This window comes from Oreochromis niloticus, linkage group LG20, assembly GCF_001858045.2.
Source record: "Oreochromis niloticus isolate F11D_XX linkage group LG20, O_niloticus_UMD_NMBU, whole genome shotgun sequence".
Taxonomy (NCBI): Eukaryota; Metazoa; Chordata; class Actinopteri; order Cichliformes; family Cichlidae; genus Oreochromis; species Oreochromis niloticus.
The window spans coordinates 24,222,444-24,244,682 of record NC_031984.2 but is presented as its reverse complement, the minus strand read 5'-3'; the positions used below and the strand labels follow the sequence as shown (position 1 = coordinate 24,244,682).

The window sequence follows — 22,239 nt, the reverse complement described above, 5'->3', positions numbered from 1 at the left end:
AAATTAAATTCCTTAATTACAGCCACATTAGTGGAGGGCCCACTCCTGAAGACCTTCTATGACTCTGTGGTGGCCTCAGCCTCATCTTTTACAGTGTGGTCTGCTGGGGTGGCAGCATCTCTGCTGGGGACAGGAAGAGACTGAACAGGCTGATCCGAAGGGCCAGCTCTGTTCTGGGATGCCCTCTGGACCCAGTGGAGGTGGTGAGTGACAGGAGAATGGCGGCTAAGCTGTCATCCCTGTTGGACAACATCCCCCACCCCATGCAAGAGACTCTGACAGCACTGAGCAGCTCCTTCAGTGGGAGACTGCGGCACCCACGGTGTGGGACGGAGAGATTTCGCAGGTCTTTCCTCCCCACTGCTGTCAGACTCCACAATAAAGACCTTGACTGATCTAACACACACATCCACACATGTGCAATAATACTAATGTGCAATAATCCTTTCTGGCATCGTTGTATTTTTACTCAGTTGTATATAGCATTTGTATTCTATTTTTATCTTATTGTATATCTTATTCTATTTTATTCTGCTGTATATAGTATTTTATTTATTCTATTCTGTACAGTTGTGTACTGTATTTATTCTTATCTTATTTTATTCTAATTTTTCCTTCACAACTTTTGCACTGTCCACTTCCTGCTGAGACAAAACAAATTTCCCACGTGTGGGACTAATAAAGGTTATCTTATCTTATCTTATCTTATTAACTCCACTAATAAGACACACGGGTTTACCAGCAATGTCTGTAAACATATATTCAGTCACCCACTGGTGCTGAAAGGCTCTGCTTTCAGAATCAACTTTTCTCTCCACCATTGTGAGCGGCTAGCTTCACAAGTTTGACTTGATTGACCGGGAATTCAATGTTCCCCGTCAGCCTAGCGTTCAGCAAGGAGGCTGCAGCGCTGCATTATGGGATCTGTAGTTTGTATATTATTAGCGCCTCACCTCGCCGGGTCATGCATAACAATAATAATACATCTATATAAAATGATCTCGCGGGCCGGATATAAATGTACGCCGGGGCGGATGTGGCCCGCGGGCCTTGACTTTGACACATGTGCTCTACACCATCCCCTCTGCGAATAGCTAACTTATAGTGGTGGAGGGGTTTCTATGTCCCAGGGATCCCAGGGGCTATGTTGTCCGGGGTGCTTTTGTACCCCAGCAGGGTCTCCCATGGCCAATTTGTCCTGGGTGAGAAACCAGACAAAGAGCAATTCAGAAGACCCCTGTGAGTACAATATCAAGGGAACAGTTCACGCTGCCCGGGATAGGGTTACCGGGGCTTTGCCCTGGAGCCAGGCCCAGGGAGGGTGGCCAAGAGCGAGCATCTGGTGCCCGGGCCTTAATCCTTGGGACCCGGCCGGACAGAGCCTGAAAAAGGGACATAGGCCCATCCTCCTGCAGGCATACCACCCGCAGGAGACACCGTAGGGGTCGGGTGCAATGTGTACCGGACGGCGGCATTCTCTATTTTGTACACTCGTCAATGAATGAGCGCACGCCATTGTGAGAGTGAAAGAAGAATGAAGTAGCAATAAAACAAAATTCATCAATAAACCAGGGCAGATAATGGTTTGTGCATGAGCTTTCTTTCATTAGTGGGAGTTTGCAGATTGGTAAAGAAGTGAAACCACATTCTCAAAATCCAAACAATGAATTAGTTTAATGCAGATAATGTTAATACAGCCTTTACTGAATTTACTAGCAAGTTTTTATAACCCTAAGAAACATAAAACAAATGAAAACATAAAACAAAATATTAAAAGATAGATAAGCCCGACCCTTTGGAAACATCCCATCAAATCAATAAAAATCTAAAACTGGTCCATTAGTTTAGTTGGTTTTTATTTTGTTTGTTTTATGTCATAACATGAAAAGTCAAAAATGTATTATAAATGAAGGATTATGACAGAATTGCTATCTTTGAGTCATAACAAGACAAACGCAGTTTTAATTGAACATTCAAACATTCAAATAAAGAAATTGGAAAAGGGTCACTTATCATTAAACATCTAAATCTAAACTTATCACTACTGTATCTTAAACACTTGAAGATTTAAAAAACAAAGTTAAAATAAAGAGATGGAGAGATATTCTAAACGTACTATTAGTTTTCTATATAACTTATCATTACTAATCTATATCTTAAACTTAGCTGTAACTATGTAGGTAGGAAGGAAAAGAAATGTGTAAAGAAATGTGTGGCCGATGGATTTGCCACTTAAAGAATCTCTAATGGAGACTGCCCTTGAGTGAGTGAGAAATACTCCATCTGTGGTGTATATGAAGAGCTGTTCCACCACCCCGAGACCATACCCAGTACATCATTAACAGTGTTTGGTAGAAACCAATAAGGGAAGCGCATGGTGGGACGGGACCCATCGGTGTCAGTCTGGACTCTGTAGTACCCGCTCCGGAATCTTTGGTGTTCCTGCTGCAGTAACGAAAAGGAAGAAACAGGTTAAAAATGCTCCAGTCATTAGAGATCAGACGACAAACATTCAAAGCCGAAGTGAATACAGTGAATACATAACAGTGTTTTTTTCTTGAAATATCCACCACTGATGCTTACAGGATTGTGATTACTCACCTCTTCCTGTTCAGCCTCCTCTCTTCCACGGTTGAAAAAAAGAGGTAGAAGACTGGGGATGGCACCACATGAGCTTGGCTTGTCTAAAAATGCCAGTTTTAGAAACAAGTGTTTTTTTATCACTCACATCTTGTATTTGTAGAATTTAGAAGATGTTAAAACACGTACTTCTCTGTGAGCATACATTATACTTTCTATTCACCTCCTGATGGGAACCCACCTGTCGTCCACGCTGGAAGCCAGAGGTGGAGGGCCGAGGGCTGGATCTCCTCACTCGCCGACCAGGGTGTACCTGTGAGATATCACTTGATGTTAAGCACCTAAGATGCTGACTATTATTCTTACGTTAGCAATTTCTTTTATTATTTCAAAAAGATAACTTCAACAGAAGTCAGTTCTGTATGCATCCTGGGGATGGTAATGAGTTTGTGAATATTGAAATAGTCATCAAACTGCAAAAATGTACCTTTATGTGACCAACATGAGTTCAAATATACTGTGCTGCTACATGCTGCTAGTGCCAGAAGGTGGCAGCAATGTGCATAGAAGGTGTCAGAAATAGAGACTGTATAAGCCACTAATGACTGCCGGTATGGTGTGTGTGCAGCACAGTGAGATCAGACAACAAACATTTAAAGCTGAAGTGAATACATTGAAAACATAACAGTATTTTTTTTTTCTTGAAATATTCACCACTGATGCTTACAGGATTGTGATTACTCACCTCTTCCTGGTCAGCCTCCTCTCTCCCACGCTTGAAACCAGAGGTGGAGGCCTGAGGCCTGGATCTCCTCGTTCTCCAGTCACGGTTCAAGTGTAAACCAGAGGTGGAGGGCTGGGGGCTTGAGCTCCTCACTGGCTGTCCAGTGTTTATCTGTTAGAGATGGAGTAATGTGTGGGTAAAAACTCTTGGCTCGTCTACAATGCCAATTTGTATTCTTTCACCACTCAGTTCTTGTTTTTGTAGGATTTAGAAGATGTCAAAACATTTACGTTCTCTATGAGCTTACGAATGTACTTTCTACTCACCTCTTGATTGGCAGCCTTCGGTCGTCTATGCTGGAAGCCAGAGGTGGAGGGCGTTTTTTCTGGAAGGTGTTGGAGGGATTCAGGGCTGCTGTCCTGTAGCCACTTTGTCTTCATCTTTGCCTGTCAGGGACATTCATCAAACAGGTAAACATAAAGGGCAAACATACTCAAATATATGAAGTCATGGTACAAGTTTTGCTGTGATCTGCTTTGTTTTATTCTTGCTATTATTTACAATTAAACCATTTCACCTTTGATGTACTAATACCCATCAAAACACTGGTGCTGAATAAATCACAGTGACTGACACTGAGATCGTAATTCTGATTGCTAAAGCTGCCAAACAGGATTCAAGGTGAAAAAAAAAAGATTTAGTTGTATTTACTTCACTTTAAGATATTTTCTTAAATCGCCAAAAGAGGTTTTGTGGATTAAAACAATGTTAAGTCTACTGAAAAATATATTGTAGGTTGATGTTTTCTGTTTCAATACACATTTCAAATCATTTTTATTATATTTTATGACACCACATTTAAAGGAAAAAGCTGGCCATTATAAATATTTCCTTTTTACATAAATATACAATAAAACAGAATGAAAACAGTTAATTTAATCTGAAGATTTAAGTTTTTTAATGCATTTCTTTTATTATTATTATTATTATTATTGTTGTCATTTTGTTTTGCTTTTTAAAATTTGGTCAGTGGTTATTATTTTGTTTACCTTTAAAATTGTACATGAGTTAAATTCAGTAACTGTGTGTGTAAAGGCTACAGCTGTGTGGAAGGAAGGAGATAGGGGCCAAATGCAGGACACAGAGGGATGAACTCAAGGAGCTTGTGCTGTAGAGAACTCAAATAGGGGTAACAAGAAAATAAAGCATAATAACTAGAAGCTAAAAAATTAAGGTTTCAGGAAACTGGAAAACAAGAAATGTGTGTCCTACAGTAGAACTTACTTTTCCCATGCTGTCAGTCGATGGTCAGTGGTTTTGCAATCCAATAAATCTCTGCTTGTTGGTAAATCCTTGCTTTACAACCGCCGTGATAGTCAGTTTCTCTCCAAGCTCAGGATTGAAATAGTGAAGAACTTTCCATGTTATGTTTCATATATTTATTTACTTTATATGGTACCGATAGCAACCATAGAATCATAACATAATTTTGTTACATAGAAACCTGTTGCCATGTGCCACTTTAAAATGTGTTTTTGTTTTAATTTTATAGTATATAAATACTTTTTTATCATACAGCGTCCATTTAAAAACATTTATTTTTATTAAAAATATCACTTTTTACTGCACTTGGTGTTCTGTGCGTTTTCATTGGAAGAAACGTTTCGTCACGCATCCAAGTGACTTCTTTTGGTGTTGTGTAAATAAACTTTCTTGTTACATAAAGATCGTACAGAGTCCTGCGCTTGTGTCCGTTCGTTCACCCTTGTTCACCCAATATTTTTCTACCTATTCGCCTCAATGAGCAGTTGTAAAATGGTGTGATAAGTTGTGAAATTGATGTTTTCATTAATAACTGAGATCTCATGTACTCCAGTAATCCTAATGTCAAATTGTAATAAATTATTGGGACCAAAAAAAAAAAACAAAAAAGATTACAGGTTTCAGAGCATCCAGACATCTTTTTCATGGAACAGGTTTCACATTTCAGCAAAGTGATGGTAAACAGCATGTCTTACAATAGCATGTATTTGAAGCAAGAGAGTACAGGTGCTGAAGACTGGATGTGACACACTGTCTCAAAACTTGAGGTGTGCGGTTGCCATCAAATTCAAGATGACTTTTTTCCTTAAAATAGTACATTTTATCAGCTTACACATATTTTCCATGTCCTACTGCCTCAAGACTAGTGCCAGGTTTTGTAGCGTGATAGTTTGTGGAAGAAAAAAAAATATGGAAACTAAAGACACAAGACTAAAAACCGATTTTATTTAGCATTCATTAGACCAGGTAGTCCCTTTGATTTTAATATTTCTTTTCTGACGTGAATCAATTATGTAATCATTTTAGGAAGTGAGTGTCATTGTCATTAATCATCATACTTTCTCAGGACCTCTTTGCTTCACTAGAAAAAAAATCCTTGTTGCAAAAACATCTGGTGAACTACACATACATGTAGGTCTGTGTATATAAATCTAGTAATTGACAAATTACAAAGTTTAATTTTTTGTTCAATAACTAACAATATAAGTATTACTACATTGATTTATTAAGAAGCTATAACAAAATTTGCTAAAAAAAAATATTGCAGGTATTTTTTTTTAGCTCTGTTTAGTATCACCACAGTGCAGCACTCTGCTCTCCAGTCGTGAGCGCTCAGCTTCAAACACCAGCAAATGACTCTGCAGTGTCTCCTCAGGACCAGACCGTATCAATGATGGATCATTGTTCTGGATGCATGTAAATATATATTAAAACAAAAATTAGCCATCACAGAGCAGATACACATGGATACGACACATGCATCCTTTAAGTCCTGCATCACAGGTACAAGAAAAGCAAATACAGATAATCTCAAGTGGAAGTAGAACACAACAACAACAAATCTTATCTGACATGAGATACTTAAAAAAATTAAAAAAAGAGGAATGAGCACTCACTGCCACAGCAGAAATGAAGGCATGGATAAGGCAGTAGTCTGCTCCACCGTGTCCACTCATACCGAACTGCCTGGAAGTGTTATAGTCTGCTGCGTGCTTTGTGGATTTCTGGGTCAGGAAGTTGAACACATGGATCTCATGGCCATTGTATGAGAGCTCGCCCTGAGAAGATTCAGTTCATTATGTAGGAAAGAGCTGAATTTTAGTAACAAACTTAACTCTATGTTTATCACATCCAAATACTAATGGTTCAAGGAGATAAACTGTATCAGTCGCACATCAGTAGTATGGGTGATAAGTCATCGAACTGGTGTTATCAAAAAGGTTTTTGTCTGAATAATGAAACTTTGGACAGCCTCAAAAACAGGACAAGGGAAAATTGAAAGCATTGTAAAACAACCGAATCAGTTTTATCAATTAAGGAATTGCTTAAATATAATAGTTTTTTAATAAAAAAAAACCACATGAAAATACATAGATTTCTGTGAAAGTACGACAAGGCAGGAAATCCCTAATTATAATAAGATATCATTGTCAATATATTTATTATTAGTATTTCAATATATTATGGAATGGGTGATTTTGGTCTGCGGTTCTGCTTTGTGATGCAGAAGAGTGCCTTCGTCCTATGAAGTAAATAACATGCTTCTAACAGTTTGACAAATGAAAGAGCATAATGAGCTGAACGAACTGTTACAGGGTCTATAAGGATTCACATGATATATGATGTTCCTCACCTGCTCTGTCTGTAAGCAATCACACTTTTGTTTTTATATAATTCATTTGCTTTTAATAATTAATGTGTTTCTATGTGATTTTCTCCAGTCTCCCTTTCTCATCCTTCCCAGAGACATTAATTACAGTCCTACCTTGCTGCCGTGAATGGTTGTTTTTCGCTTGCAAATCTCTTCGGTGAACGCCACCATGGAAAAGGCTGCCGTCACACCCCCTTCAAACTCCATGTTGACAACCTGCTCGACAGATCAGAAAAATTAAAAGAGATAAAAGGAAAGAATCGCTGACCATATAAATAAATAAATAAAGTGCAGTCTGGGAATTCATATGTTAGTCAGCTGACTTAAGCTATGGGGACAATGTCCAATATTTTGGGCAAATGCAGATAAATACAAAACAAAAACTCATCTCAGCAACTAACGGTTCTGTGATTACAGTCCTCCAAATTCAACCTGTCTATTAGTCTCTCACACATCATCTTCCTGCTTGCAACAAAGCCTGCTCACATAAGAGAGGTGCAGTATAGAACTACAAAATGGAAAACAGATGTTTTTCACTGTGTTTAAGTTAATTAAACTCATATGCAGATAACTGTTTGTTAAGATTAAAGAAAAAAGAAAGTATACATTGTAAATGTATAATGAAAGCGGTGCAGGTAGAAGTACAATATATTCTGTAGATTCTAAATGCATCTTTGAAGCCTGATAGGAACATAGTATTGCCTAACTGAGTCTGGAAGGGTCAGTGCTGCAGATTTTACAGTGTTTTCTAACCTGGTTACTGCAGACATCATTGTCACACTCATAGACACAGCGGCCATATGGTCCAGTCTTCAATGCCTCTGTTACCGACTCAATGTCTGGGAGTGAATTGGGGCATATGACTGATACTGGCCAGCCAGTGTGACCCTAGTACACAAACATACAACACACCTAAATTATTTATAAGAAGTGTGTAAAAACAAAAAAAAAAAAGTACATAAATGGTGAAAGTAAAGTGGTAAAATGTTTACCTTCTTCACACTGTCCAAGTAGATTTTGCATGCTGAGTACGGACAGTCTTTTTCTACTGAACAGTTAAGGCAGCGATCTGCAGCCCCTGCTGGCTGACACAAAACTAGCAACGTCACATTTTATATTCAGGCTTAGTACAGAGATTTCTACCCGCCATGGCTACTGATTACCTTCATTTCATGACTGAACAGACAACATACCTTGTTTTCTTTATTGAAGTGGCTGACTGATCCAAATGACGACACTTTCACACACCTGCCAAGAACAAATTGCCAGAGTAAATAGTCAAACTTCACAAAAAACACCCCCATTTACCTCTAGTCCAACAAAATTGGGGTAAACATGTAGTTTTCTAGCTGTTTTAGGCCAAAAGAAAGGAGAAAAGAAATCGTACTATTGAACACTAAGCCTGGAGTTTAATCACTGAACACTGTCTAATGATCTACCTGCGTCCTCCAGCCCAGTGATGTATGAGGTCAATGTCATGGCAAGATTTAGCCAGAAGAGCAAAAGAGCTCTCTGCTTCGTTTCTCCAGTTCCCTCTAACAAACGAATGAGCAAAGTGATAAAACCCAACCTGGAAGAAAGAGATCGATTCTCTTTTTAACCATGCTGCAGAAACTTGAATTGAATAACACTTAAAAAACCCGTAAACCCAAAACATAACAAAAACATACACTGCTGCAAATTTGTCCACAGGCCACAACTATGTGCAAATGCTTTCAAATTATGACTTTCTTAATGAATATGTTAATTATGAAATTATTTCAAACAGACCGTTGTGTTATGTTCTAATATGATATTAACAACAAAAGAAAAATCAACATATCAATGTTAAATTCACTGGGTTAACAATAATAATAGTAATTATTATGTTTCTATCGTATCTGCCTGCTCACCGGTTCCAGGTGCTGAATATGGATCACATCACCTATGACTCCAGCGTCTATGAGCTCCTGTAAAACATAATTTATTCTTATTAATAAAAAACGGCAAAACCCTCATACAGATTATGTACATTTTCTTTACCACTTTCCCAAGTATGAGAAAATTGTAGTTTTGACTTCATCAAGTCGAAACAGCTTCAACACTGTTTATTAAAATGCTGTTTTTGAGGGATTTTTTTTGCACTTTCACAAACACAAAAGAGAGCTCTGTTTGCTTATTTTTCCTCAATCCTGCTGATTCTGTAAATGTGTGGCTGTTTCAAATGAGGAAGCGTTCCTACAGATTTTAGGCAGATGAAGTTTAAGTGTTTGAACCCCCAAGTAGATTCCACTACGTGCTGAAGAAAACTGTCACAGCTGGATAAAGTAAGTGCACAAGACAAAGCTCACTTTTATCTTGTGGATGACTGGATCGTACCGGAGAACATGACCCACGGACAGCATCACGCCGCTCTGAATGCAAGCCTCCACAATCGCCGTGCAGTCTTCTGCAGTTGTCTGAAGTCATGTCGGGACATTAAAGAGAGACGCTGTGCTTCAGTTTGATGTAAAATACGGAGGGTGTGTGATTTTGTTGAAGCTTTTACTCAGAATAGTGAATCGTGAAAGCAACTAAAACAACTGTTGGGTCATTCTAGCTCAAATTAGCAGATTTTAAAGCTTTAAAGTTTGGACACGTAGAACGATTGCTGTAAAATTTTAGCTTCATGTATCAAATGCTTTTCAAGATGTCCTTTCTTTGAATAAATGATCTGTCGACCCACTTTCAGAAGTCTTTTTTTTGTACATTGAACACCTTTTTGAACATGAAAATTTAAAACACTATTCAAGATAAAAGCCTGAAATTTTCACTGGTCTTTCTTGCCATCTGTAATTTTGAACAGATACATAAAAAAAACGTCTAAGTATCAGTCAGTTAAAGGTGTCCTGTAAAGTCCCATATTTGAGCACACACTAATAATAAAGTTCACATTGCCACAAATTATGATCATTGCATCAATTATGATCATTTCTAAAGAATAATTCACAGCAGTGTAAAAGACAACACAGATTACTTTTAACATTACATTTTAGACTGTCCTGTCCAAATACAACAAATTTCCAGAAGGTACTCTAAGAAAATCTCTTAGTTTGATGTTGAAAATCTTGTTAGAACACTGCCTCAGATTTTAGAAAGCTAAAAAAATGGTCTGAAAGAGGTTCAATGGGCCATTTTTCTAAATAATATAAGTTAAAAAGTATTTTTAAAAGGAAGCTAAATTTTCACAGCATTCTGTGTGTCCAAACTTCAGACAATAAAACTTTTGGTGCAAATCAGAGATTACTCATTACTGCAAAATCAGTTCATCAGTAACACCCATAAACACTCACTGCCATTGGTTTCTCCAGAAGAACATGGTATCCCTTCTTTGCAAAGGCCACAGCAGGTTCCTAGGAAGCATAAATACGATCACTGTAATAATTACAGAAAGAACATTTCAAAGTAATTTAAACCAAAAATAGTTGCTGCAGACAGTGTTTACCTTATGGAGGCGATCTGGGGTGCAAATTAACACAGCGTCTGCAAACTTGTCTCTTTCAACTACAGCCTGCCAGTCTGGATAAAAGAGGATTCAGTAAGGACAGGGCAGATAATTATAAATGTTTAATACTTTTTCTCTCTCACCTTCAAATACGTTTTCCTCTTCGATTTTGTGTTGTTTTTGAAGTTTGCTCCTTGCAAATTTCCGTGGATCAGCCACTGCAACAACCTGAGCGGGTCAAAGTAAATAAATCAAGGTACGCCCTGTTAAACATTACAACGAACTACGTGACATCGGTAGGAACAGGTTACATCAATCACTTGAGCAAAGAAGGGTAAGGGGAGTAATTTCACTTTTCATCCATTTCCTTTCGACATTTCCGAAGACATGCTTTTGCCAAATATTTCCCTCAGAAACACAAGCCTCTTCTAACCTTCATTCGTTGAGGATGAATAGACGCATACTGGGAGTAGATTTCACCCCGACATCCTCCTCCCACCACGATCACAAGGACAGGAGCAGTCATTTTGCCAGCCTGTGAACTTTGACACAAATTAAAGCTTGTAGTTACAATGCCACAAAACCCAAGAGAATAAATAATCGTGAGATTACAGGTTGAGCAGTCCTGAGCAGTCCTCCACAGATGCATTATACTTCCCTTAATACGTCGATATGTAAACACGTTAAACTCACAGAGATAGGCACAAAATTGTCAATCATTTAAAAGTGGACTAAACTAACAATTCAAGCCCTGAGTGATTACTGAACAGGGAATAAGAGGAAGCTTGTGAAAGTCGTTAATCGGCGTTTGTGGTGAATTGTACTTGTACGTTTATAAAGCCTGACAGTACCTGTTTTGTCCCATACAACTGTCACAAACGTCCGTCTCCCGCTTTGGTCAGATGAATACAGGACTACAATTTGTCCAGAGCCCAGCAGACAGTCCACTCTAGTGAAAGACTGACTCACTTCTTCGAACCAGAATATCAACCGAGAAAATGTCCGACAATCCCTTAACGCCCCCTGCAGTGTGCACGAGATCGCTCTGCTGCATTCAGTGCACCTCGTAAACTGCCACTTCTCACAAGAGAAGCGGTGAATCTCTGTTTATAAAGCTATGGTGTGTACAATCTAACCGCTAGATCTCAATAGATCGCACTTTGCAAACAAACAACAAAACATCTATGGCTGCTGTTCATCTTTATTGACTTTAGGTTGTCATTTTGCTGTTTATCGCTGCTGTCATTATGTGTTGACGTCTATTTACTCTTGGCAAGGCTGTAAAAACTTCTGAAAAGAGTCCAATGCAGGTCAGTGAGTTAGTGAAATTCAAATCTGAATTAAATTCTTTAAATATAAAGAAAGTGTATTAATGTATTGCCTACAGTCTCCGCTACGGCAGGGGGCGTAGGCGGCGGTGTGCAGTCAACATAGAAGAAGAGAACGCCTCTATGTCACATGACGTGATCTAACAGTAGTGGCTCAGCGTTTTACTGCAAAGGTCTTAGAAACACTTCTGCTACGAGTTATAGTTTTTCAGTTTTGATAATTAATTTCTTTGAATGAAAGGGTAGACTTATACTAAAACAGTATTTTGTAGAATACTTGTCTTACAGCTATAAATCGCGGATTTGTGGTGTTTTGCATATTTCGGTGCTAGTTAACCACGGTTAGCTCGTTAGCTAACGCCAGCATGAATATGGACAACGTAAATCAGTCTGTAACAACAGGAGTGCCTTCTACCACATCGTCAACGGCAAGTAATTGCATTGCCAACGATAATACGACAACCAACGTGAGCAGCATCCCGTCGGTCACGAGTAATGGTAACGTAACGTGACTTTGTTATTGTCTTTGTTATTATTCTGAGAGCATTTGCTGATTTCATCTCGCACTGGAAGTCGAAACTTTCCACGATGTACATTGACTATTGACAACAATACCAAGCCTGACTGAGAGAAACGCGTACTAACCTAAACACCATCAGCGAAACCTACCTTAATGCATCAAAGTGTAATGCATTAAGGTAGGTTTTAGACGGCAATCTAACACTTTAAAGTGTTAGATTGCCGTCTAACACTTTAAAGTGATTTAAACATATTAATTACAAAACCTACCAAGTACCACGTTTCAGGTTAAGCCTGTAGCACTAACTTAACCATTGTAGCAATTTTTTAGATTGTTTGTACAGTACTTTGCAAAAGTCTCAAGCCATCCCTGATTTCTTTATATTTTGCAAGGGAAAATTGGAAATGGGTGCAGTGCATTGAAAAATGTTGGTATATAAGGCAAAAACAGAGTTTGTGCAATTCTAACAAGCTTGAAAATAAAGTGAATATTTGATATGACCACCTTTATTATTTAAAAGGCCTTGAATCCTCTCAGGCAAGCTTTCTTGTAGGTTCTTTAAGTAGTCACAGAAAGTTGATTCTATTTATCTGACTGTTGAGGTATGTTGTGTCACTCATGCAAGTGACCTCTTCAGTTTCAGCTGACTGTGGGGTCCCGCAACTGATTAACTGTTAGGTCAGTTTCCTGATTACTAATATACAAATTGTCATGATCATTGATTAATGGCCATGAGTACTGTTTAGAGAGAGTTGGGGAATTAGTGATGGTGGAAGATGTTCCCTTAGGCCCCATCCTTAAAATGGATTTAATTTTCATGTAAAAATTGGAGACTACTTCTCTAAGTACTCTTTAGCAATAGTTCTCCAGGCTTCTTGAATTACATCTAAAGCTTCTTTGGATGTTGGCTGCCTTTTGCTCTGTTGTCTGTGAAGATGGTCCAAGACTGTTTCAGTAAAGTTGAAGTCTGGTCTTTGGGATCCTGATCCATGACTGATAGTGCTTAATTGTATATTTTTTCTTTCCAGGTTTTTTTTTTTTTTTTTTTTTTTTAAATGCATTAGCAGTGTGTTTGGCATCATTGTCATGCTGAAAAATGAAACTGTTTCCAGATGGTATTTTGTGGTGGATATCAAAATCTAACCCTATTCAAGTGTGTTTATAATTTCATCAACTTTACCAAAATCCTCAACACCACTGGCCAAATAACCAAGCAGCAAAAGCCACAACTTATCCTTTAGGTGCGGATGCACAGCTACACTCTTTTGATGATACCAATGTTCACATTTTGGACTGACAAGACAGATGGCATTAATTATTTTCTTTTTTCCATGCATAGAATTCGTCTGATCTCCCTCGCATCTCAGAAGTTTATCTCAGACATTGCTTGATGTGTCTTTTATAGCTTCATCCTCATCAGCTGTGGTGACACCGTCTGCAGACACATCTGTTTCCAATGGAGTCTATGTTCCTGGTGGCATCACTAATGGAGATGTGAAGCCTGCTGTTTCCACCACGCCACTGGCTGATTTCCTCATGCAGCTGGAAGAGTACACTCCCACGGTAAGTCAGTTAGCCCCGCTACATCATACTTTCACACATTTTTGACAGAAATGTTTCTTAATCAGTCCTTGATTGGTACATGTGCACTAATAATATTAGTGACATATACATTAGTAGTTATTCTTTGTTTTTGTTTTTTTCCCACCAGATTCCTGATGCAGTCACAGGTTACTACCTCAACCGGGCTGGTTTTGAGGCTTCTGATCCAAGGATGTGAGTACATGCAGTGTAGTATTCAGATCTTTTGGCATCTGCAGGGATGCATGGATCTAAGTGATAAAAAAAATGTCATCAGAGGCAAATGTGAGGGTGAGATGCACTCGATTCTGCTCTAATGTCAGTGTAATGTAATGTCTAATGTAATGTCAGTAAAAAACCTCCACCTGTGCATGTGTCCTTTAGGTAGACTGAGAAATTGTATACTAGGAACAGCTTTGTATCTGTCAGTGTGCACACATGGAGGAGTACATTACAGCACAAATCATAAGGCTGCTCATAGTTGGTACGTTCAGAGGTTTGATTGATAGCCACCAATTTACTTAACAGCTGACTTAAAAGCCTTTATATAATATGAGTTCACCAATAAAAACCTTAGTTCAAGGCACTGAATGAGTCAGAAATTAATGTAATCTGGCAATGGGAACATGTTGAAGTCACAAATAAATGACTATATTGTCATAATTTAAAGAATTTCCCAATGGTATACAGCATTTCTTATCTTAATGCTGTATTAGTTAGGTTGCACCGTGCTTTCTGATGTTACAGGGAGTGTTGGCTGATTTAGATTTGCTTAAAACAAACTGGCTTTAACCTTTTAACCAAAATGCAACATCTCTAACCTTGTAAGACTCGTTAATGTCAGCTTTGTGATCACTCTGAACAAGATCATAGAAAATCTGAGGTTTATGTGTGTGGTGTTTTTCAAAATAAGGATACAGGTGGGCTGTAAACATCAAGGGAAAAAGGTATTAATTATTTTCTTCCATGCATAGAATTCGTCTGATCTCCCTCGCATCTCAGAAGTTTATCTCAGACATTGCCAATGATGCGCTGCAGTACTGCAAAATGAAAGGCACTGCCTCAGGAAGCTCAAGAAGTAAGACAAAGGTAAGCTTGTCTAATTTTAACAGGCACTTTAACTACGATGTACAATATTTAGAGAGCACTGTGTGAGTGTTGCTAGAAGAGGAACCTTTCATCTGCTTTCAGTTATTTTTGCTCCTGATAATTTTTTTCCTCCTTCTCTGTATAGGATAAGAAGTACACATTGACTATGGAGGACCTGACTCCTGCACTCGCAGAATATGGCGTGAATGTGAAGAAACCTTATTACTTTACATAAAACTCTTTCTTTAGAGCTTTTTGCTATTGCTAGTACTTATCTTCCTGCTTTCACAGCAGTTTGTGACAACCTGTATTGCTATTTTCTTCTCACCTTGAGTTAGTACAACTTTGAGAAATCTTTGCAGTCAATTTGCATTTGGTCATTTGTTTTGTGGCGCAGTCTTTGCAGTTTGTTAATTTGTAAAAATGTTGTTTTATTGTGAAAATAAAACCTTTAACAGAAAGATTTTTCCCACAGAGGTGTCAAAATTAGTATAGCTGATCTTTCTTGTATGACTTTTGTTCCTCTGCCTTACACTTCAAAATACTTCAAATGTATTTTGCTGGATTCAGATCAGGGGCATACTTTGTCATAACTTTCTCCCTTTTCTTCTTTAAAACAACTTTGGTAATTGTTGGTCTGTCTGGGATCATTTTCATTTTGGAAACTTCCCCACTTCCAAAGCTTCTTCAGACTGGGAGCCCTGCTTAAATATATAAAGTTTCATGTTTAATGCTGTCTTAAAATATTGTCTCAACTACACATCTAGTAGTCATGCAGCCTTATAGAATGTGCACACCTACATCTATATATATCCTGGCTGACAGTTCCTCGTAGCCCTTGCTAGATCCACATGAAACCTACTGCATCTATCATTTTAGGCTTTGTTTTTTGGTGAGGGTTAGACTTTCAGTTTTGTGAACAGCGATTTTTTTTTAAATTTTTTTTTTTTCCTTTATGGATGCGGTCCACGACAGCTTTGTGTGATGTTCTTCACAAATTTCAGATACCGGAGCAGAACTGACACTCTGGAATTCAAGTGATTGAAAAAATTGATCTATTTTTGTATTGTATAATTAGTCTGAATGGGAATTTTCACGTGTAAAAGATTTTTGCTGCTGTATTTATAAGCATAGATTTGAGATTATAGATAATGCTTTTTTAATTAAAACCTGTACTAAGTACCACAACCTTACTTTACCAGTTGATACACGCTTAATGAATTTGACATGGAAAGGACTATGTTATAACCAATACTTGTAAATGCAATTATTTTTTTGACAGAAAGTAGAAGTAAAGACAAATTCAGTCTTTTTTTTCTGTTAACTGTTCATTTTTTACGCTGCTATCAGCAGAAATCTCGCCGTAATAATTTATTTCCGCACAATCGCGCTTTTGGTGACGAAAGTCTTTTGTCCGCAGAAGGGATCCGTAGCACGTCTCTCGCGAGACGCCGTAGTTCCGACAGCGCAGATCGTGGTTCAAATTATTGCTGTGTAAACAGCCAAAAGTTGCATTTTTGTTGTCTCAGAAAGCGGGTAAATCACGACAATGTCGATTCAAGCCTCAAACCCCAACAACCCGGTTGTGTTCTTCGACATTACCATTGGAGGGCAGGTGAGTAGCATTATAAAGACACTTTGAAGCTAACCGGCAACGTTACCGCGTCTCCTCAGTGGCAACAATAAAGTTCATAGTCTGGTTAAACCCTTTTAAACGACCTTGTTGTAGAACATACACGCCTGATATACATTATATACAATAAGACTGGCAAAACGTTTATACTCCTTTTCATTATATACGGCTGAGTTTGTTGAACTAAGGTTTGACGCGGACAGTGAAAGCACGTCGACTTTGAATCGAACATATCCCAATGTTGTTCAAAAGAATACCCCCCGCAACTAAATGCATATCAGTATGGTACGATAAATTAGTTAAATGACTGTTATTCATCTATTGACCCCGTGGAACAAGCTGCATTTGGAGAAATAACTTTTTGAAAACCTTAGATATCTCTCTCACACGCACACTTATAATGACTTAGTGTGTATATAAACTTGGGAATTATCCTGTATATGCTTCTTGGCCTATTTATTTCCACTTAAATGGTACCACATTTGTTTGAGTAGTAGAGTTGTGTCTGTGGGTTGTGCCCATTAAAATCGTTTCCAATGCCAAACAGCTTAGATTGGTTGATTAAAATCTGAAGAATCAATAGATCCTGGCAATTTATTCTTTGAACAAACAGCAGCCTTAGTAGCATGTGGAAGAACCATACACAACCACACCGACCTGGCACCTCCACCTCATGCTGATCACATACTGCTGTGGGATGGCATATTATTCTTCAATCAGCATTTGTTGCAAGTCATCCAGTGTGGTTGCGTAGGTCACTTTGGCACCATCCTCTCCACACCCAACTGATCACATTGCCTCCACCAAAAGCTGGTATCCTATTGGTGCAGCAATCAGCACAACGTTCTTCGAGTCTTCTCCACAAGTTGACCTATGATCCAGCCGATGTAGGAAGAATTTGTTCATAGCTGAACATAATGTTTTGTCAGGTTCCAGTGGACATGTTGCTGACGCCAGTGCAAATAGGCCTGATGGGGAAGAGCAGTCACTGCAAGCCTCCAGGCAGCCCTATGAGTATAGAGACTGGCTGTGTGCTGTCTGCTCTGGTTTGTCTGGGTAGAAAACTGTCGGCCATATCGTCCTGAAAACCTTGACTGCAAATCTGTAAATGACTGTCAGTGCTATGGTGACAGGCAAGGAAACTGTCTTGTGTGGTGTTGTTGTCTTCAGATGCCCACTTGGTCTCTGTCATCCCCCGTTATACAGATCTTGGCCTTCAACTTGGAGATTGTAGGGTGCTAGGGCTCACTCCAAGTATTGCTTGTTTTGCAGAACTCCTTCTTGAAGGTACCATAGCTAGAGCAGTCAAATGTAGCATGCTTGGAAAAGACAACATCTGATCACTGTTGCAGGGTTCTTGCTTATGGGTACTTCTAATCACTTGCCCATGGCACCTGAGTGTCAAAACTAGAATCAATAGCAGAATAAGCTGTTTGGCATTGAAAAAGAAGACAAACTCTACTCTCCTGCTCAACCCACACATGCATTTTCCTTATAGATGTGGCATCATTTAAAGGAAAATAAACAGGATTTCTGACAGTTTAAGATTTAGTGCCAAAAAACATTGTTACAACAAAGAAGTAATTGACCAAACAAAAATGTCCTTACTTTTTGTGCAAAGTTTATATATGTATGAGAGTTTGTGTGTGTGTGTATTGAAATACAAGTAGGTGTGCAACAAATTATTCATAAATGAATATGTATTTTACTTCTTTCTGCATTGATTGTTATTGGCATTGCCATTTAAGCTTACATTATTTATTAATGTATTTTTAGACATATTTATTCTAACATATTTTTAGAGTTTTTAAAAAGAAGTAAATAGTCCTGAAAGTCAGTATTATTTTTAGCTTGTTTTCTCTGGTCCTTGTTATGAGCCTGCCCCTTAATAACTAATAGGTGGAAATTTGATCCCATGAGCTGCTTTAAAGACACTGCACCCAGTTGCATATTGAAGCAGGAACTGGGAAGTATACTGGGAATTTTATACAGATAAATAATAAGGAAAATCAGATAAAAGCTGTTTAAAACAGAGACACCAGGAACTGCTATACTCTGGCATTGATTAGTTATATTTTTTTTCTTTTTTTTTAATGAAAGTGACAGAAGTTTCCTTTAACATTAAAAATGAACCCCTATATATAATAATAATAATAATTATTATTATTATTATCATAACCTGCCTATGAAAGCATTAAAATAATACACAAACTCTAAGTACCGTATTATGTTAACATGTTAGTTAAGTGCTCTTCTTCCTTTTTACTTCATTTTCCTGAATTCTCTAGTTGAAGACTGTTCCATATTTAGGTTTGCTTAAGACTTTGACAAATAAAATATGTTAGCCTAAGAAAGGGGAATGTCAGTAGTCAGTAGTGCTAGTAGCGACTGTTGTTACATAGAATGGTGGTGGTATGAAGTTTGAACTACGTGTACCAGCTACAATACCAGCATATTGTAGTTTTCCGCACACATCTGTCATCTAAAATAATTACAACAAAAGAAAAAAGTCTTCACGAGACCCCTTTACTCATAGTAAGCACCCTTATTATTATGATATGGTTAAGTCAAGAAGAGATGCGTTTTTAGTTACAGCCAATTACAAAATCCCACTGTGAGGTCTGTTCCAGTGCGTTCAGTTGTGTTATCTGAGCTTCGTCAGCAGATGGCGTCAGTGTTGGATTTAAAGCTTATCTTTAAGTTTAGTTTAGTTTATTCTTCAACTTGGAAATAACATATGATGGAAGAAAAGATTACATTCAGGATCCAAGGTCGCTGCTGATCATATTTAATGACATTCATGAACATCTAGAAGAAACTTTGTACCTATTTGTACAACACAGTCAAGCTTGTCTTAAACGGTAGGAGAAAAACAAGGTATTGTATCTTACATTTTATGATGCTATACCTGATTATAACAGAAGGAGGAATACATTTCAGTCAATCATTCAGTAATAATATCAGGTGTGTAACTTGAAGTAGACATTGACTGCAGCATTCACACAGGTGAAACTTTCTTAGTGAATCATCACATCACGTTTCTTTTAGTGTAGACCAGGGGTGTCAGACACAAGGCCCACTGGTCGTCTTTGGGTTTTTTAAAATTTTAATTTCATAGTTTTCACATATTTCTCTACTACAGTTTTATAAGACCTCCCTAATTTCCATTCATACTACACCAATTTCCTAATAGATTAAAAAAAATTACAATTACAGCAACAATTAAAAAGCGGCCATGGTTACATAAAATAAAAAAGAATTAAAAAAAAATCCAAGTACAAAAAAAACAACAACAACAAAAAAACAATAAACGAAGAAGCACTAGGCGTGCAAACTGTCACAAAGGCAGCTCACACTCGCAGTATTTACTCTTATTAGAATAGTATTGTATTTTGTATATTATATATTTTTTATTCTTTTTAAAAATATTCTTTCTTAAAGTATTTTCTTTAAATTATAGTATAGTAAATGTAATATAAACTTATGATAACTTACAAAAAGACAGAATGTAAAAGTGAGGTTAAAGGTCAAATGTAACATGTTATTTGTATGTGTAATTTAATATTTACAGTCTCCATATATTAGTATCATTTCCTAAATTTTGCTAGTAAACAAAGGCAGTAGAAATTAAAGCATAGTTTTAAAGATAAATGATGAAAGTTTGAACTTAGTGGTCAAAGGACCTTAGTGGACCTTGAAGAACAGGTTAAGTTCCAAAGTAACCTGATATAAAGAATCAGCATTCGCTATATCACATATGTTGACAACTCAAACAGTGGCTGTAAGAAGCCCTGTTATTAGCACTTTGACCTTCAAATTAATCTATTTACCTTGAATATGATGTCAGACGTCGAATGTGAGTTTTTTTTAAACCTTTTTTGTTGTTTTTATATGTTGGCAATACACATCACAACTTTAACAATCATCGTTTCTAAGTTGTAAGCCTGTTTGGCCATTTTCAAGCAATAAATCATTAAGCTGACCTTGAATAGCTTGGTGGATAAAAGTCAGATTTGAATGTATTGTTAATATGACCCCACTCTAGACCCCTGCAAAGTTTTTTATTCAAAGCTTTTTGAGCCAGCGTGCATAAACACAGAATGATGCTTACACATACAAACATTATCAAAAACATAACTTCTTAGACCGGGGTAAAAAATGACATTTTCTGTGCATTAACATAAACTCTGTTTATAATTACAGGACAAACTGACCAATGAGCTGCCAAAACTTTTTCTGTAATGTTGTATGTTTATTTCTTACGCTTTAAGTCCAACCAGTCGTGTTGACAGATGTCTTTCAAAAACTTGTCCCAGCGTTTTGATATCTGAGGGATTCAATGCAGTTAAACGTCTTTCAACTTTTGGAAAAGGGAGTTTCACTTATTTGCTCCACATAGTATCAAAGTGGGCTGTATATGGCCCACAATGTAAAATGAGTGTGACATTCCGAATCTAGGCTTGTGATGTTTGTTACTTTGAGGTTTTTTCTTACACATCATAAATATTTGTCTTCTCTTTAGGTGGGTTGAGCTCAGGAACCATCAGCTCGGGTTGCATTTCTCTGCTTATATGCCAGTAAATGTGCCATGAGCACAGATTTTCTGGTAGATTGGTGTGTGGCCTTGGACTCTTGGTCTTTACCCAGAATAGCACACCCAACAGTAAACTGTTGGTGCATTCCAGCCACAGCAGGTTAACAGAGATGTACGCAGGTACTCCAAGGCCAAAAACCAAACAGGCCAGAGACACAGCAAGAAAAGGCATCCAAAATGTGGCGAAGCCCAGTATTAGGCTGATCCACAGTGGTGGTCGATGGCGGATTGTATCTGTCGGGTAACTCTTTTCATCACCTTCTGTCTCTGGGCAGAGGGTTAAAGTGAGTGGCAAGTCGTCCCTAATTTTCTCTTGTTCTTCCTCTGCTTCACATAACCTGTCAGCATCTCGTACCCACTGGGGAATATGTGAGCAAAATGGTAGCAGTGTTAGAAGTATTGCAGTGAAAATCCCAGCAATGAAGTTGATCACCAGTTTTGACTCCTCCACTTCACACACCAGAGCTTTCTTCAACCTTTTCCCACAACTCATATCCATCAGTTTAGCATCAGCATAGCTAAAAGAGCATGTAAAAGCTATAAGCCACACGAGAAGTGTCAGGAATACATTTCCGAGGGTTTTGAAGAAGGCTCTGCGGTTGCTAAGAGCTTTGTCTCCTAAAAGGTAGTCTGTTAAACCCAGCAATATCATGGGCAGTGGTAATGCTGCATAGGTTGCTGAGGCATTGGTCAAAATGAAGCAGGGTGTAAATGAGTGGACAGGACCCAGTAACCACAAAGCTGCCATTAAAATGGTCATCACCCAGTCAGCCAGTATGATGGACAGGCTGCACACACTCATAAAGATGGTGTACCGTTTTTGACACCATAAATAAAAGATCACCGTTTCCAGGCCCGCTTTGGAAAGTAAGAGTGAAACATACTTTCCAGTGTTGTCTGTGTGACTGGCAGACATGCCCTCCCATTCATGTATAATGGCCAGCATTCTGAAAGTGTGGCTTGTGTCAAACAAAGATGGCAACTCTGGCATCATTTGATTTGATACCGCAGTGTTCAGATGCTCCAGGAAATT

The 22,239-nt window shown here is 38.1% G+C and overlaps 5 protein-coding genes across 11 annotated transcripts in view; 2 read left to right on the top strand and 3 right to left on the bottom strand.

Moving 5' to 3' along the window:
• Positions 1-1,655: 1,655 nt before the first annotated feature.
• LOC102077748 (uncharacterized) lies at positions 1,656-5,398 on the bottom strand. Of its 5 annotated transcripts, none has more exons than XR_001224355.3 (7): positions 4,589-5,398; positions 3,631-3,750; positions 3,326-3,475; positions 2,770-2,893; positions 2,602-2,684; positions 2,180-2,445; positions 1,656-2,138 (listed from the first exon to the last, which is right to left on the bottom strand). XR_001224355.3 is itself a non-coding variant. In XM_005478302.4 (6 exons), the coding sequence occupies exons 1-6, from the start codon at positions 4,595-4,597 to the stop codon at positions 2,233-2,235; spliced, it is 699 nt and encodes a 232-aa protein (XP_005478359.1). In that variant the 5' UTR covers positions 4,598-5,398; the 3' UTR covers positions 1,656-2,232. The 5 variants fall into 5 exon arrangements, 3 of the variants coding, with proteins under 3 accessions (XP_005478359.1, XP_019205662.1, XP_019205663.1); XR_003215486.1 differs by having other exon boundaries at positions 2,804-2,893; XM_005478302.4 differs by having other exon boundaries at positions 1,656-2,445.
• A 166-nt stretch (positions 5,399-5,564) lies between these two features.
• Positions 5,565-11,471, bottom strand: zgc:154075 (putative oxidoreductase YteT). The gene is made up of 14 exons (XM_003444779.5): positions 11,313-11,471; positions 10,895-11,003; positions 10,605-10,689; positions 10,462-10,535; positions 10,310-10,369; positions 9,329-9,436; positions 8,891-8,947; positions 8,438-8,568; positions 8,192-8,246; positions 7,991-8,083; positions 7,752-7,886; positions 7,113-7,214; positions 6,244-6,405; positions 5,565-6,033 (listed from the first exon to the last, which is right to left on the bottom strand). The coding sequence occupies exons 1-14, from the start codon at positions 11,324-11,326 to the stop codon at positions 5,905-5,907; spliced, it is 1,314 nt and encodes a 437-aa protein (XP_003444827.1). The 5' UTR covers positions 11,327-11,471; the 3' UTR covers positions 5,565-5,904.
• A 428-nt stretch (positions 11,472-11,899) lies between these two features.
• taf10 (TAF10 RNA polymerase II, TATA box binding protein (TBP)-associated factor) lies at positions 11,900-15,710 on the top strand. Its single transcript, XM_003444780.4, has 5 exons — positions 11,900-12,287; positions 13,715-13,872; positions 14,021-14,085; positions 14,865-14,979; positions 15,125-15,710. The coding sequence occupies exons 1-5, from the start codon at positions 12,155-12,157 to the stop codon at positions 15,212-15,214; spliced, it is 561 nt and encodes a 186-aa protein (XP_003444828.1). The 5' UTR covers positions 11,900-12,154; the 3' UTR covers positions 15,215-15,710.
• Positions 15,711-16,392: 682 nt separating this feature from the next.
• Positions 16,393-22,239, top strand: part of ppih (peptidylprolyl isomerase H (cyclophilin H)) — a 41,733-nt gene continuing 35,886 nt past the window's right edge. The window contains exon 1 of the mRNA XM_003444781.5: positions 16,393-16,594. Coding sequence (XP_003444829.1) covers positions 16,529-16,594 — 66 coding nt within the window. The 5' untranslated portion in view covers positions 16,393-16,528. The remainder of the gene's footprint in view (positions 16,595-22,239) is intronic.
• si:dkeyp-100a1.6 (probable G-protein coupled receptor 160) overlaps positions 19,312-22,239 on the bottom strand; it is a 30,157-nt gene continuing 27,229 nt past the window's right edge. For all 3 annotated transcript variants that reach the window (XM_025901588.1, XM_005478300.4, XM_005478299.4), the window contains one exon: positions 19,312-22,239. In XM_025901588.1, coding sequence (XP_025757373.1) covers positions 21,103-22,200 — 1,098 coding nt within the window. In that variant the 5' untranslated portion in view covers positions 22,201-22,239 and the 3' untranslated portion in view covers positions 19,312-21,102.